The 17,302-nt window shown below is 37.1% G+C and overlaps 1 protein-coding gene across 1 annotated transcript in view; it reads left to right on the top strand.

Annotated features, from left to right (window-relative positions):
* Positions 1-17,302, top strand: part of IGF2BP3 (insulin like growth factor 2 mRNA binding protein 3) — a 141,496-nt gene that overhangs the window by 121,130 nt on the left and 3,064 nt on the right. Inside the window, 3 exon segments of the mRNA XM_079151135.1 lie at positions 10,909-11,025; positions 14,255-14,329; positions 16,921-17,052. Coding sequence (XP_079007261.1) covers positions 10,909-11,025; positions 14,255-14,329; positions 16,921-17,052 — 324 coding nt within the window.

Genomic DNA, 17,302 nt, shown 5'->3' with positions numbered 1-17,302 from the left:
AGAAAATAGCCAGATGATTTGTAGAATGCTCCTAAGGATTTGTATGATTGCCTCCACATTATTAGGTTCAGATCATATCTATCAAGGCCAACAGGAATACTTCCTCAGGGAGTCACAGCAGGAAATAAATTGTTAGTCTCATTATTTGTCCCATTCTGTTTGGCTGTATAGTTCAGGTAGTGTCTGTCAGATTTCTCATTTATGGTGAGTAAGTAGTCATTAGCACTTTGAGAATGTGTATCTTCTCCGCCACAGTCTTTTTTTGGGCAGGTGGAGGAGGGTACCTGGGATTGTACTCATGCGTACTCTATCACTGAGCCCACCTCCCCAGTCCTGTTTTGTATTTTATTTAGAGATAGGGTCTCAATGAGTTGCTTAATGCCAAGCTGTTGCGGAGGCTGGCTTTGAACTCACGATCCTCCTGCCTCAGCCTCCTGAGGGCTGGAATTATAGGTGTGCACCACCGCACCCAGCTTCCTCAACAGTCTTTGACTCAGTGAGTTTCATACCTATTTCTGGCATTTGCCCAATCATATAGTATTGTTTTTTTTTTTCTTTTTCATTTATTCTTTGACAATCTTCATGAAACACACAGCATTAATTACCTTAACCAAGGGCTGGGCCGAGGCACAGGCATCACTTTAGAAAGCTCCTTAGGTGACTCTAGTGGGTAGCCAAGGCTAACAGCAGCTGCTCTTTGTCCTAACTGGGTAAGAACCTGTGCCCATGTACATGAACTAAACCTCAGTGGAACAGGCAGAAGCTTGGAGACTTGCGGTTTTAGATGGTCATCAGGAGTTTCTGCTGCTCGTTTGTTGTCATGTTATGGCAAGATTGCAGTAAATCACCAATTTGATCTTAAAGCAGGAGACGGAACCATCTTTATTCACCAATTGGCGGGACAGAGAAGCAGGCTATAAGTCTACATCCTTTGACCCCCTCCAGGAGTTAGAGCACAGCTTTCAAAGCACGTCAGTACACTAATCATAAATGGCTGTTGCTGTGATTCAAAACCATAAAGAAATATAATGAGAACCAAAATCATAAGCAGAATTAAAATGACCCTAGCTGAGTGCAATTTAAAGAATGGTTACTAAAATCTAGACAGTCATTCTCTGACAGGCTACACTGTCCAAGAAAAATGGGTACCAAAAAGAGAACAGTTTTATCTTGTATAAGAACAGAAACATTTGCGTATATAAGCAGAGGCGAAGCTTTCTCGTGGGAGCAACATTTCTTTCATGACATGGAGTCTCAGGGCAAAATGGAGGCTATTTGGTCATTGCCCATGTAGCCTGGCCCATAACAGTCAAGAACTGTTGTTCTACAAGGAATGTTTATAGTCTTGCAGAGAGGACTTCAGTGGTGGCAAGAATATTTCTTGTCAACACCAATGCATGTCAGAGAACATTTAGGGATAAGCAAAAATGCCCTCCACTGGTTTATACCTTGATCTATGTTTTACTTTAAAGAGTAGTGAATGAACTCACCCCTTTAACTCTGGGCAACCTGTCACTCCAACTCTTAGGTACATAGAGACCAAAAACCTATGTGGGTAAATGAATTTTTCATGAGAGTTCAAGTACAGACTGGGGCTGGTGATGATTCTGTCTGCCTTCTAGGACTAGTGCTGCTCTCTGCTAAGCATGCCCTTCCCTGGCCCAGGAAAATCAAGCTCCAGCCACTGGGTTTAATTCTAGTCAGTGAGAAGCATAAAAGATCAACATTGGTGGTGGCATCATTTAAGGACAGTACCTAAGGACAGCTGTTTCCACTCCCACTGGCATTGTCCTGACCAGAAAACAGCTGCCTTATCTAGCTCTGAGTGAAGCTGGCACTCTATGAGAGGGCAGAAATGTGCCCATTAAACACAGGTCTGTTACTAAAGGAGGACAGATGTTAGGAGCACCTCTTTGACTCCGCCCCACTTAGCAGTATTACTATTTAAGGAACCTCCCAGAGCCCAGGGGAGGAAGCAAATTTAAATTCTTCTCACGAAGAAGAAGATCTAGATTAATTCTAGAGGAGAAAGTTGCATGTCACATGTTCCAGATTCCGCTCCCACAGGCTATTTCATCTTTAAAAAAATGGTAAATACCAATATTCGGAGAACTATATTGTGTCTCTGGATACTAATTACAGTAAATTCTACTTTCAAGTAACTGTCAGGTGATTTTTGGCTTAAAGTTTAAGGAAATCTTTAACATTGAGTTGTGTTTTAGTATGTAACTGCAAGGCAGGGGCTATGAGTACATAGTTGGAATAACTTTGTCTTCACTGTCTATTTTTAGGTTTGCTCTTTTTCTAAACTGGTACCACTGGTACAGTGGTTTCCCTCTCCTGTGTGATTTTGCTTTTCATGGTTTTACTTAACCTGCAGTCGGTGGTACAAAAATTAATATTTTCTTGACTTTTAGAGACCATGTTCACGTAACTTTTTATTAAAGCTATTAATTGTTCTATTTTATTGTTATTCCTTTCTAGCTGTGCCTAATTTATACATTAAACTTTATGATTGATAGATACATGTAGGAAAAGCATAGAACATGCAGGATTTGGTATTGTCCACAGATTTAGGACTGGAGAATGGAGGACTGCTTTACTTATCTATTTTGTGTGTTATGGTTTAGCTATTTGACGTCCCCCAGAAGCTCATATATGAGACAATACAAGAAGGTTTGGAGGTGATATGATCATGTTATGAAATCATTAACCTAATCAGTGCATTAGTCCCCTGATAGGGATTAACTGGGTGGTAACTGTGGGCAGGTAGGGTATGCCTGGAGGACGTGGGTCCCTGGGGGTGTGCCTTCGGAGTATCTATATTGTCCTTGTCCACTGGAGCGCTGTCTACACCTGATAGCCATGTCTTGAGTTGCTTTCCTCAACTTTACTCTTCTGCCATGATGTTCTCTAGCCCGGAGGAATGGAGTCAGCCACCTATGGACTGAGACCTCTGAAACTGTGAGCCCCAAAATAAACTTTTCCCTTTTAAAATTGTTCTTGTCAGGTCTTTTGGTCATAGCAGCGAAGAAATGGACTAAAACAATGTCTACCTCATAATCACCTCTTTTTAAAATACATATAAACTATTTTTTTTAAGGCAATGGGTAAATTCATCAAAACTTCATCAATTTCTTTGCTTATCATTGTTTCTTACATTCCTTTTGAGTTTTTCTTCTTGCTGAAGAACAGTATTGTGATATCATTTTAAGATCATCTTGTCCTTTACATTCTGTACATTAAGGGTGAACCCCTGCTTTTATTTTAAATGGATACTGCCTGCCAAGAATTAGGTTCTGATGGCCAAATGTTCCAAAGAAAGACTGACTCTACTATTTCTTTCAGAAATACTCTTTTAGAATAGTTTCATTTCTTTAGTCATGGTTACTCATTCCTGCTTTAAAACATGAAAATAGAATGCTGTATCTTGTCTTTGGATAATGCCTTGCCTCTGTTTCATTCCAGAACTTTGCCCGCTTATCCTGCCACAATATTCTCTTTTTCCTGAAACCTGCCAGGTTGATTTTTCCAATAGAGCCAAAGAGTTGGTTCTTCCAACACACAAAAAGTCTCTAATTCCTGCCTGGCAGCTGGCTCATACAGTACTTAATTGGCAAACTTCTAGTTTATAAACGACAGGAAATGCTCCTTTCAGAAATGCTAAAACAGTCGGGAAGAGGGAATTGGCAGCTAGTAAAGCAGAAGAGCTGGAGTTGGCATAGTGCACACTGCCTTGCTGGATGGTCTTGGCAGTGTGCAGGTGGGCTGGCAGAAGTAAGCCCAGGGGCAGTCTCCACCATCATGATAGTCTCTTTGGAGTCTTCCCAGAAGTCCCCAGAAAGGTTGTGTAACCTTAAAATAGCTAACTTTCTGCCCATGATAGAGCTAAGAAAGATGAATCTCTTTTAATTTTATATTTTTTACACTTTTCATTAGTATATTATAGTTATACATAATAGAAGAAATGAATATTGCTGGGTGTGGTGGTGCACATCTGTTAATTCTAGCAGCTTGGGAGGCTGAGGCAGGAGGATTGCAAATTCAAAGCCAGCCTCAGCAACTTAACAAGGCCCTGTCTCAAAGACCTGGGAATGTAGCTCAGTGGTAAAACCCCTGGGTTCAATTCCCAGTATCGCACCCCTACCCCCCAAATTTTCTATTTGGTACAACAGTTTTTCAATAACTCACTGCATACATTGGTTATCTCTAAGAGACTTTGGTTACTTATAGTTATGGGAGGAACTTTTTTTTTTCTCTTTTTAAGTACTTCAGTATTTTTGTTCAGGTTATAGAATTGAATAAACTTAGTTTCATTTCCAGACCAAAATCTATTTAAAAACAAAAGCAAAAAACCCCAGGAACAAGCTAAAAGGAAGTGTTGGCATCTGTCCAGGTTCCTGGAGGCTGATCTTGTGGCTGAAATGCATGTCTCCATGCCTGTGTGATGTTTTAGATTTTGTTCCTCATAAAGTAAATACACTTAACCTTACTGTTTGCTCATACTTGTATCTCTTCACGATAGATGATTAGGAATTACTCATTGGCAGACTTCACCAGTTATGCAAACTTCCCGTTGAGCAGCTTTGCTCTTGTTATTTCAAGCTATAGCATAGAGTTTGCCAAGGAGTCCAAAGGAAGTTTTGCCGATGGGTACCTGGCAGAAATCCACTGGGAAGCAGCTTGGGTCCTGGGAATATCATTCACCCCCAAAGAATGTGTCATGAAAAGGATTTACAAAGAAAAGTTCAGGGCAGTACAACTGAATGTCACCTTAAATGCAAGAATTGTTTAAAAAATAAAGGTTTTTTTCCCCACGAGTCTGAGACTCAAATTCACAGGCTTTTCATAACCATTGTTCTGGCTGTTTAACTTTGTAGGTAAAAATGATTTCTGCTTATTTGGGTGTCCAAATCCTGGAAACATGACTTACTATGTTGAATTTCACACAAGAATGAATTGTGCCAGATTGTCAAGTAGATAGGTTGCATATGTGAGCTATCTAGTATCTTGAGAGAAAAATCTCCTTGAAAAATAATTTATGGCCAGGGAGGTGCTTGGTAGATATGAAATTGTAGCAGAGAAAATTGGATGATAATCAGAAATGTCTTTGTTGAGCTTTAAACATCTGATAAGGCAACTTTTCTTGAAGTTGCTTTTGCCAAAAGTACACATGACAGTTCATCACTGTGGGCACCATCACCCATTCCAGAAAATGAGTTTCCTTCTAACTTCTTTTTCCACTGACAGGTCTGTTGCTTCTTTTCATCCCAGTATAGCCGATTCTAAATGTGTGTATTGATTCTTCAGAGAGCTGCCTTTTCTATTTTGGTCCTTTCAACCCTTCTCTCCTGACTACCTTTCCTTTTCCAAAGCTTCACACATTTCTTATAAAATTTATTCTTAATCTTCATATTGAATTTGTCATTTTTTTACTTCCACCCCACAACAGTACAAAAACATGGTAGTCTTTCATCACTGTGTCAGGAAGATTGTTTTGCTTTGGTTTAGCTTTTGAGGCTTCAGCCTTGTTTCTGCCTGAATTTTCTCATAGCTGCCGTCTTTGATGTCTTCTCGACTGGGCCACATGCTCAGGCTGTGCTTTTGAGGCTCTGGGACTTTTACTCTAAGAATGTTGTTGAGGATAATGCCTGTTAAATTACTATTTTCTAAGGAGATTTAGAAGCTGGTCTCTGCGATCAGTACCAGGAAAAGAAGTTTTTAATAAGCAAATGAATGGTTTTTTTTCTCTTATATTTGGTAAGTCATACAACTGATTTATCATTTTTTAAAATTTGCAGCTAGGAAGCTTAGAGCCAAATTTGTATAATAACAGCATTTTTGGCATAGTCTTAAATTTACTGTTCAGATTCCTATGTTCTTACTTCTTCACTCTCCATTATTTTACCTTTTTAGGTTAAGTGTATCTTGTAAACACCATAAAATTCTTTCTGGAATAGGCCCAAAAAAGTAATCACATAGTCATGATGAAGTATTATGGAGTAAGTTGAGCTTGTTATACATGATATTTAGCCTTACCCATTAAAAGGCCTTTGTCATCACCTGACAATAACTACAGCAAAGTGTATGCATGCATTATATAGAACATGTTCTGGATGTTCTTAAGATAAAAATATTTAGATCCTACCCTACTTTAAAAAAAAGTCATGATTACTTAATGGTCTTTGTAGAACTAGAATGACAATAATCTAATTTGAGCAGTTTGTGATCAATGTCAGCATCAATTTACTTGATTTGTTCAGTTATAAAGCAAGGACTTGAGAAATGGCTTACTAGAGGCTTACAAAGAAAGGTACTAGTCTTATGACTTGGAAGTATTGAAGAATGAAATAATTTTATTTGGTGTCTTTCAATCACAGAAGTGATTCCGCCAAGTTGTGCAGACAGGCCCTATCACAAATTTTTTATAGTTCAGAGTTTAGTGGAAAGGCAAATAAATTCTCTTCTTATTAGTTTGTTCTAAAAATGCTTGTAGAGCTACAGGGGAACTTAATTCAACTGAGAACTTCGTTAATGCCTGCAGTGTGTTACACTGTCCTGGAAAACATGGGGAAGAACAAAGAATTTGATCAAGTTATAAATAACAAATTTAGTTAGCTTATCTGCACATATACTGAAGTAACAAACTCCAGTGATCAGAGAAGGTAGGTCAGGAATATTTCTTGAAGTTGAATTTTGGGTTAACTCTTAAATACATATATGGTGAAGGATGAAGATAAAGGAAGAGATAAACAACATAGTTCAAATGATTTTCATTTATAGGAAACTAGGCATGGGGTCCAGATTCATACATTGCTTTCCTTTTCATGAAAATGAAAAACATGGTTTGTACTAAAATGATCTCTCCTTCTTTTATTAATCGATCATAACATAAATTAACTGGCACAATAATTTGGAAAATCTGAGTTTTAAATGTTTGTGCCCTCTGTTTACATAAATTCTTAGAAGTATTTATACAGGTTTGAAGATTTATATTTAAAAATTCAATTGCATCTATTTTATGAATCGGTGACAAACTGGAAACAACTCTCTGAAGGCCTTTATAAACCACCCTCAGATATAGCAGGAAAATGAACTGTCAGGAAAGATAGGTACTGGAGCTCTTTAGCCATCAGGTTGCAAAGTGTCTTAAAAGTTTATAATATGGGTGTGTGTAGCCAAGACAACAAACCTTGTTGCTTTTTGTTTCTTACTCTAGTAGAACATCATTCTTAATTTGTAGTCATCCTTGTTCTTCACAATAAAGAAAACTTGTGCATGTACTGTCTTTGCATGATCTGTTTAGCACATTGATCAAAGGTTTAATTAAGCTTTTGCCAACTACACTTTTTTTTTTTTTTTTTTTGACTCACAGGAAATCATACTAAAGTCAATCAAGGGAAGAGTGACAGGACCAGGGAAAACAACCCTACCTCAAATGACAGTTCTTTTGGGCTCTTAGGAGGTTTATCTATATTTTCCATGACTCTGGACATATTTCAGGGCTCATCTATATCTGTTGAAAGGGCGTACAGTGGTTTTTTGTGAACATGGATTAGCAGACACACGTTTGACTCCTTTCTCTACCACCTGTCATTTGACCTTGGACAAATGACTTAACCTCTCCAATTCCATTTTCTCATCTCTTAAATGAGAATGTTGATAGTTTTTATCAGTTGGATCAGATATGAGGTATGCATGAGTTCAGGCACAGCACCTGAAACAGCAACCTCAACAGATCTTGCCATATACCCTGCTCCCTCATCGGTTATTTCTCTTAACCTTAATTTACCTCAGTGTGCTTTTCACTCATTAAAGAACAAACAAAATAACTGCCACAAAGCTAGCATTCAAATGTGTCGTGAATGTCTTAATTGGAATTAAGTGGTACGGAATACCTGGAATTCTATGTGGACTGAAAAAGATGACAATTTGGTAACATTTATCAATTTAAAATGTTCAGACCCAGTAGTTCTAAGAATCTATGCCAGGGAGGTGTTTAAACAATTTTTTAAACAAGAAATTTGTGCAAAGATTCAACTGAAACATATGAAAACCGGAAACTATATACATATGCCATAGGGCTGAGATAAATTGGGTTAGGTGTATCTATTCAAGGGAATACTGTAAGGAAAGTGAGGTAGTGACATAGGAAGATATTCAGTGTCTTGTTAAAATGTAGACAAACAAATTAGAGCATACTATTTGTTCTTTGCTCATTTGTTTCTTTACAGTCTCAGTACTTTTTGTCTGCCATAAAACATGCCTGCCTGCTTTTAGTTTCCATGTCTGTCTACTCACTAGGATTTTGTCATTCTTCCTAAGCATTTGGCTTGAAAGAACTAATTAGTAAAACTATTTAGATTTGGCACTTCTTTTAGGTAACTGGTTGATTGTGAAGTCATGTAATTTGGTCAGCATACATTTTTCTGACTTAAATTCCTAGGCATATTTTTGCCTAGAAATTTGCATACTGTTGTACTTAAAATTTTGTCTTGTCTAGGAATCATCTATATCACTTGCTATTTCTCATTTCCATTTTATTGGTAAGTAGGCAAAAGTCAGTCCTTGTATTCAAAGAATCAACCCCTTTTATTGTTTCCATAGTGTTAACTCATTTATTTTTGATACTAGAGATTGAACCCAGATACATTTTACCACTGAGCTACATCCTCAGTCTTTATTATTTTTTATATGGAGACAGGGTGAGGTTTCCTTATTTGCAGTCTTCCTGCCTCAGCCTCCAGAATCACTGGAATTAGAGGTGTGCTCCACCATGCCCCAATATTTTTTCTAATCTTTTAATCAGCAGAAAGAAACTTAAAGACTTAAATTTTTTTTTTCCTTAATGTAAAGAATTTATTGAAACCTTTTTTTTCAGGGTTAAAGTGATACAATAGTTGAGATTTTTCTTGAAAATTTTAGACAAATAACAAGGTTCTGCTGGGTGCCATGGTGCATGTCTGTATTCCCAGTGGCTCAGGAGGCTGAGGCAGGAGGCTTGCAAATTAAAAGCCAGCCTCAGCAACTTGGTGGGACCTTGTCTCAAAATTTAAAAAAATTAGAAGAGGGCTGGGGATGAGACTCAGTGGTTAAGTGCCCTGTGCTTGATTCCTAGTACAAACAAAACAAAACAAAAACAAATAACAAGGTTCTGACCCAAGAATTATCCACAAGGGACTGATTTTTACTCTAATGTCAGAGATGAAAGTCTAAAGAAAAGGAAAATGATTCTCGGATTTAAATCAACATGATTCAATTTCCTACCAAGTAGTGTGTACAGATTGTGACCCATAGAGTAAAATAAGCTCTGAAAAGTCCTGATAGAGGTATAAAATGGACAGTTTATCAATCTTTTTATTGGGTTCTGCAATTGATTATCAGTGTCTCTCCATAGTTTTGTGATGCCTTGCTCTGTCTTCACTCTGTGCTTACAGAAAGAATATGGAACTATTAATGCCACTAGTAATTTTTTTTTTTTATGGTAAGAGTTGGTGGCGTCATTGGTAGATCAGCATTCAGTGGCACAAAATTTGTTTCCACACCCAATAAAAATATCAGCCTTGTGTTGCAAATTTCTTTGACTAAGATTTTCAAAAATTTCCTAAAATAATCAAATTGCAAATATGTCCCTGGTTTGAGCAAAACTGTTGGCATATTTTTTGTTCAAGGCATTAGGAATTTAAGTGTTTGGGTTTAAATATTAATTGTTTTATGGGAGTATATGTTTGTGTATATTTTATAGTACTGATGGGTTGACTTCAGTACTTGGAAAATCATATATCCTTTAGAACAGGAATAAGAAGATTCAAGAGATAATTCTGTGAAATGTTTTCACCAAGTCATTCACATGTAAATTTCTTATTACAAGCATCTTCTAACATCTTTAGAAATGTTAGCTTATTAGGTGTATATATAGTTTTTTAAAATAAATGCATATTTTGCTTTACTTGGCATATCCAATTATGGCTTATCTTAAAATATGTCTCATAATACTTTTCTTCGAATTAACTTATCCTTGAAAGTGTTTTTCTTACTAAGGTAGAAGGTAAAAGAGTAAAAACTGCATGAATATATGAGCATGGCTTCTACACTTTACAACTTTTAAGTTCACTGATAGTGTTACTGAATCTCTAATTGGCTTTTTAAAGAATCTGGTCACTGAACTCTCTTGAGTTGATGTTTTGTTTACCCTGCCAGAACGACTATGTAAAAGGAGACTCAGGAAGGGCACAGGTGGCTTTGGTGTAAAAGTGAGTATTCAGATGAAATCCATTTAAACACAGCCTTATAGGAGTTGGCCTTCAGAACAGTTTCTAATTTGTTTATAAAATGCAAGGGAAGAAACAGAAGGACTAAGGAATTATATGGGAAAGCAATTATGGCATTTTCACCACAAAAGTGAATTAGTCCTCTTCTAATCCTGTCCTTAGTGTGATGAGTAAGGAATGACAGTGGTTTCACATGATCTAGTTAGGTATGATGAGACTTGGGTGTTTTTCTCTTAGAGAGTCACTGTGTTCAAGAAGTGAAACCTACACAGATGAAGTGTTGGAGTTGGCATCTTTGCTGCCATGATATAGTGGTTGGAAGATAGTAGTTTTTAAGACAATATTATTCCTTTATTTTAATGTTTGAATTTCACAATGTCTATCTAAGAAAATCGTGTAGAGAAAAGTGAAATTTTAAATACAAATGTTTTCAGAATGAATATATGAGACCTTCTTGACCTGTGGGATAAATTCTTGTCAATTTGTTTTGTTAGTTTCTCCTCCTCACCTTTCTAATAATTGTACTGTATGTGAGAATGTGCTCATGCCAAAGCTTATGATTAAAAAACAAAAACGAAAACAAAAATCCTGATTTGTAGCAAATAAGCATGCATGTTCTGGCTTTCTTTTCTATCAGCAATCAGAAACGGAGACTGTACATCTGTTTATCCCAGCTCTTTCAGTCGGCGCCATTATTGGCAAGCAGGGCCAGCACATCAAACAGCTTTCTCGCTTTGCAGGAGCTTCAATTAAGGTACTGTTCAGCCAACTGGCTATCCTGGTTCTTTAAGCAAATTAGAAAGATAAATTTTTCCACTTAATAATCTGAACTGAATGTTGCAAGTAGTCTTGGTTACATAGGGTCTGATAGAAAACCCCAAACAGTGGTAGCTTAACCTCCAGACTGATTCTGGAGGCAAGCAATCCAGGGCTGGTTAGTCCTTTGCCCCACTAAAACCTTGGACTTCTAAGCTTCTTGTAGCTCATTTTTCCCAGGTGTGATCTTGGACTCTTCATGGTTCCAGATGACATCATTCAGTGCTCAAACACTTTGGTCGGTTGTCTAAGCCAGAAGGGGAGAGCTGGACACAACAAAACCTTTCTACTAGGGAAATTCCCTGATAGCCACTACAGGATATTTCTATCAGTATTTCATTGCTCAGGATTTGGCCAGATGAAAATGAAGAAGCAGCAGGGAAATCTAGTCTGTGTATAGTTAGCTAAGCATTTTATTATTATAGATAGTAGAGTTAACAAATATCAGAAGACAGTTAATTTTGTCTGCCATAATACAATAGTATGTGTTCTGAAGAGCCTGTATTTTGATATGCTAAAACAATTTAATATTAAAAAACTTGATGTATTGATAGTTTTCTTCAGAAAAACATCAGTCAGAGGTTTTGACTGTGTTTTAGAGACCTTTTAAAATAAGACTAAGAACATAGTTCACTCACCGTACAACTCATAAATCCCACTCCTGGATATTTACCCAAGAGAAATGAAAATTTAGATTTACACACACACACACGCACAAAAAAAAAACTGTACTCAGATTATCTATATCATCTTTATTGATAACTGTCGCCAAATAAGAAATGTGGTGACTGGATAAAGTGTGGTCCATCTGTACAATAAATATTACTAAGCAATGAAAAGAGACTATTAATAAAACTGCAATGATTCTCATGTACTGTGCTGAGAGAAATAAGTCTCAAAAAGCCACACATTGTATGATTCCATTTATATGATAATTTCAGAAAAGGCAGAACTATAGAGACAGAAAGAAAACAAATCAGCGGCTGCCAGGAATTGAAGGAAGGGGGGAAGGGTTGAGCATAATGAGGCTGCTGGAAGAGATATGGGGGTTGATGGAACTGTTCTGTATTTTAATTGTGGTGGTTGTTACATGAGTATGCATTTGTCACCAACTACACCTGGACACCAAAAGACTGAAATTATTGCATATAGATTAAATAATTAAAAATCAAAACAGAAATAGCCCTTATATATTCTTGTATAGCAATAAATAAGTGAGCGAAGGAAAAGACATGGTAAAAAAAAAAAAATCAAGTGATGAACTGACTTTCCTATCCTCCTAGTTTCTCGATTGAGTTAAAAATAAATTCTGACACATGTTCACACACATTAAAAAAAATCCCTAGCAGATCTGTTTTGGAAAAACTGCAATGAACATTTCATGAATAAAGAATTGGGTATTAGAGGCTCAGTTCTACTTTCTGGCTTTCATAAAGGTTTTCTAATGAGGCTGAAAAATGTTTTTGTTTCCCAAAAGCCTGAAATGAATAATCTGAAAGATTCATCAACACTCCTAATACTTAGTATATAGTTTACGTATGGGCAAATTTCCATGTACATTATTTTATTAGGTATATTTAATTATTACCAATTATCATTTGTGTTCATTTACCTGACATTCAGATTTTTCCTCATCCTGCACACACAGTGCAGTAATAAATACAGCCTTATTTGTTTAAGCTTATGGAGGTAGGCTTAGTGGGTCAAAGGGCATGTGCTTTTTTCAGGCTTTGAGAGATTATAGCAATTTATACTCAACCTCAGTGTAAGAGTGCTCTTACTCCCAGCCCTCTATCACCAGTATCAACAAACAAAGGTATTTAAAACAAAACGCTAAAGCTGGAAAATTAAATACCTTTTTTTATAGTGGTTTCCTGTAAATAAACTTAAGATCTTAGTTTAAAAGCAAGTAGTCGTTTGCTTGTTTTTGTAGACTCACATATCAGCCAGTGTTCTTTGGAGAGAGAACGCATGGCTTCATTAAAAATAGATATTTTTGATGTAAATACATGTAGGGAAAGGTCTAGAATGTATCATATAATTGACAGCAATCATCATCATCATCATCATGGGCAATTTAGTATTTTTTGCTTCTTGTTCTTACATGGCAATACTGTTTTTTGTCTTAGTTAATAATTGTTTTGCACAGCAAATGTCAAGCATCTTTTTCTATATTATTTTTGATACCAGGACCCCAGTGGCATTTAACCACTGAACCCTTTTTAAATTTTTTGAGACAGCTGAGACTGGCTTTGAACTTGTGATCATCCTGCCTCACCTTCCCAAGTCTCTGTGATTATAGGAGAGTGTCATCACACCTGACCAGTTCTTTTAAAGTAACTCCTAGCAACTGGGTTGCAAAATCCTTTTTTCCTAGGACTCTTTGGGAATGTTGGTTCCTCTCCCTACAAGTTTCTGCACCCTTCCCCCAATCTGGGCTTTTGTGTGATTTCATACATTCTAGGAAAATAGAAAAGTTCAAGTTCACCTTTCTCCTGTTTAATCAGTGTTAGTTTATTTCATATTTTATTCCAGTGAACACACATGGGGGCAATTTACTAATAGTCTTAGATTTGAGGACTGAGCAAAAAAATGTATACAAATAGCTTAAAGCAAGACTTCCTTTTTTCTAAAGTAAAAGGGGCTTAGCAACTCAAAGTTATAAAAGGGGATGCAGTAGCCTCAAAATATAGGATGGAAGGTCTCCTGGAAGCTCAGGAGATTCTAGTGCAACCAGGCCAAAGGCCACACTTTTTGAGTACCACTGGTATAGTACACAGAACATTGCACAGGCAGTGGAAACAGACTACTGAGTTCTCTTTGGTTCTATTCACTGTCTATTCATGGGCTGGGTTACTTAATTTCTCTAGCCTTCCATTTCCCCGTTTGTAAAGTAGAGGTAATTCTTCATCAGGGTGTGCTGCAGTTTGGGTGAGAGACTGCATGTTTAGGTTTACATGAGATGGGCACAGTGTACATTTACAGTATAATGCAGGAGCTCTAAATGAGGAATCCACATTAATCACTGCCTCTCCATAATTTCCTTACAGAAGGCTTTAAATTCTGCATTTTGGTCAGTCATATGCAAATGTCCAGCTGGTTGGCCTAAGTGTTCTATCAATGACACCTGAAAGTATCATAACCCGTTGGTGATGGGTCTGTTACAGATCGCTCCAGCTGAAGCACCAGATGCTAAAGTGAGGATGGTGATTATCACCGGACCACCAGAGGCTCAGTTCAAGGTATGTGTCCCAGTTTGGAAGTAGCAGGAAGAACCATAATGCCTTCTCTCAGAATTCCTACCTGATTTTGAATAAAAAACATCTGCCACTCAGTAGAAAAAAATCAATAGAAAAATCACATCTAAGATCAGAGTGGAACTGTAACCCCAAATTATATTTAAAAAATAAACCAAAAAGCCTTTAATATTTGGAGTTCTGTAATGTTTGTTGGGTTTACCTGTTTCCTAAAGGTGATTAGCTCAATGCCCTTTTATCATGTGAGGGAGACCTTAAGACTAAACTTAGAAACTTTTCTAATATGCCTTGGAAACAACTCCCCAGAGTTTTCTGTCTCCAAGAGGTTCTAATCTTGAATTAAAGTGCCCTTCTTTTAGCCCCTGGGTTCAATCCCCAGCACCACCCAAAACACAACCCCCCCCCCCAAAAAAAAAAAAAAAAAAAAAAAAAAAGTTCCCCTTTCCTCTTATCCTGGAATCAACTCTATTAGCTCTTGCCCATAGATGTTCCACAAGTCATTCTGATCTTCGGGATTTTACAGCCAGAAGAGCAGGAGCTCTTCTAGCATTTGACCTGTTGTGAAACACTGTACATGTTTATTGAGAGTTTGGGGCCAGAGGTCTTTCCTTGATTACTCAAAGGTAATGTATTAGGGTGATATAAAGCAGATTTGGCAGCCAGTTTGCTGGTCCAAATCCCTGCTCTGGCATCTACCACTGAACCCTTGGGCAAGTTACTTCTCTTTGGCCAGTTCCTCATCTATAAAATGAAGATAAAAGCATCTACATCATAAGGTAGTTTTAAAGTTTAAACAATACACAAAGTACTTAAAAGAGTGCCTAAAACGTAAGTTAGCACAATATTAGTGGTGCGACTGACTGATAGTGGTATATAGCCAACTCTGGGCAAATCAGACTAAGACCATGCGAAATTCACAAATACATTCCTTTTAGTGTATGATTTCCTCTTTAAAAAATTAGTATGGTGCATCTTGTCTTAGATAAAAGTAACTACTGAATTCTCTTATTTATCTAAAAACCCATGTGTCTTGGTCTGATTTACCACTCAGCAACTGTGTAACAGAACAGCTATTTAACCTTAAGCCTTCTTTCCTTAGCTTCAAACTAGCTAGTAATGTTGCCTATGTCACATGCCAACCACCCATTTCACCGTTTTCTTTTGCTGTTGATGTTTTGTTTTCCTTTTTTTGTGGTGTGTGTGGGAGGATCACTCAGGATTGAACCCAGGGCAAACACTCTAACACATCCCTAGCACCCTCCTTATTTTTTACCCCATCATTTCTTTGACCTATTTCAGGATATTTTTTCCACTAAAAATCCAAAGCTGCTTTCACTTGATTTACAGAAAGAAGAGGAAATGCAGGGGGTACTTTGAGATGTGGGTGCAGTTGGTTCACATTTAGGTGAAGAAATTTATTCCTGCACAGCTGCCTTGTGGCTAGGCAGTTCATATCTCAGGAATTATGAAAATTACTTTTTATGCTGAACCTTTAGGGCCACTTAATTTGAAATCTTAAAAGTTTCAACATACATCAGTTATTGTATGTTTCTCCTTAGAGCTTTTGCTCTTTTATAACTCAAATTACTATCTTGGAACTGCTATGTTTTGTATGATGGGAAATTCAAAGTTATTTCCCTGTATCTTGCAATTCCCAGAGTTTACAGTGAAGTTAAATATAACACTATAAGCTATAAGCGTTAAACCTCATTTATGAGATCAGTGATAATTCCCAATGAGTGTTTTTGTTTTAGAAGTCTAAGGAATAGTTAACCTAATCCATGTCTTTTCTCATTCAGGAGCATCTGTTTTGGAGGATAGTGTACATTGCTAGCATCCTTTGATTGTATTAGGTAATAGGTACATTTTTGGCCTGAAAATATGGTGCAGAAATGCTAGCCACTTTTGTTTTGATGGTTTGCCCAACAGCTTGTCAGAGTAGACCAACTCTTGGACTTTTTTTCTGTTGGTATATACCAGAGCAAGTTAATGTTTGTATATAACAGAAGTAGTTTCTTAAATATAATATCTAGTTGCATCAGTAGGAGATATGTTGGTTGTGAATATCAGGAGTATGTATTAACTTGATTTTATAGCCTATTTAAAACAGATCACCTGGCTAGGGTTGAGAAACAGTTAAATAGAAATAAATTCCTCTCAGCAGGTTTCTTACTGTCTCATTCAGACATGAGCTTGGCTCTTTGTGAGCCTGGTGTAGCTGGCTGTGTAGTTTTTTCCCCGTCTCTCTTGCTCAAGAAAAAGGCAATGAGTTTCTCATTGGAAGATAAAAAGTTTTACCTTTCATGATGGAGGTGCAAATAACATTTGCCGCAAATTATTTATTAGACTTGCCTATTTTCATCGGAAGTAGCTTATCCTTCATCAATCATCTCACCCATGATGCATGTGTTGTCACTCTTCCTAATTTGTCTAATATGCTACCCTCAACAATCTTCCAAATGCAGATGTATCACTACAGAGGGTTGTTCCAGTTGGATTTAGGCCCACTTAAAAGTTAACTGGTTTTATATATTTCAAACACAAATGACACTGATCAGCTATATTCTCACTTGTAGGCTCAGGGAAGAATTTATGGAAAAATTAAAGAAGAAAACTTTGTTAGTCCTAAAGAAGAGGTGAAACTTGAAGCTCATATCAGAGTGCCATCCTTTGCTGCTGGCAGAGTTATTGGAAAAGGAGGCAAAACGGCAAGTACTTCAGCAAAACCTGTGCAGTGGTATGAAAGGGAAAGCATTGAAAGGTACTTAGGAGTTCCAATTCCTGAATTTTGGCTAATTTATAAAAAGCAGGACCATCTTGACCAAGGTTTGGATAAGAGTGCCTATATTGTTATTTGAGTGTGAAAGTCGGCTACTAGTGAAAGTAATGCCTCTTTCAGAATGCTGCTAGAGGACTGTCCCAAATTAGTGAGGGGCATTCAGCATTAATCTGTTGATA

The sequence above is a fragment of the Sciurus vulgaris genome (genome assembly GCF_902686455.1).
Source record: "Sciurus vulgaris genome assembly, chromosome: 8".
Classification (NCBI taxonomy): domain Eukaryota; kingdom Metazoa; phylum Chordata; class Mammalia; order Rodentia; family Sciuridae; genus Sciurus; species Sciurus vulgaris.
This window is presented reverse-complemented; position numbering and strand designations above follow the sequence as displayed.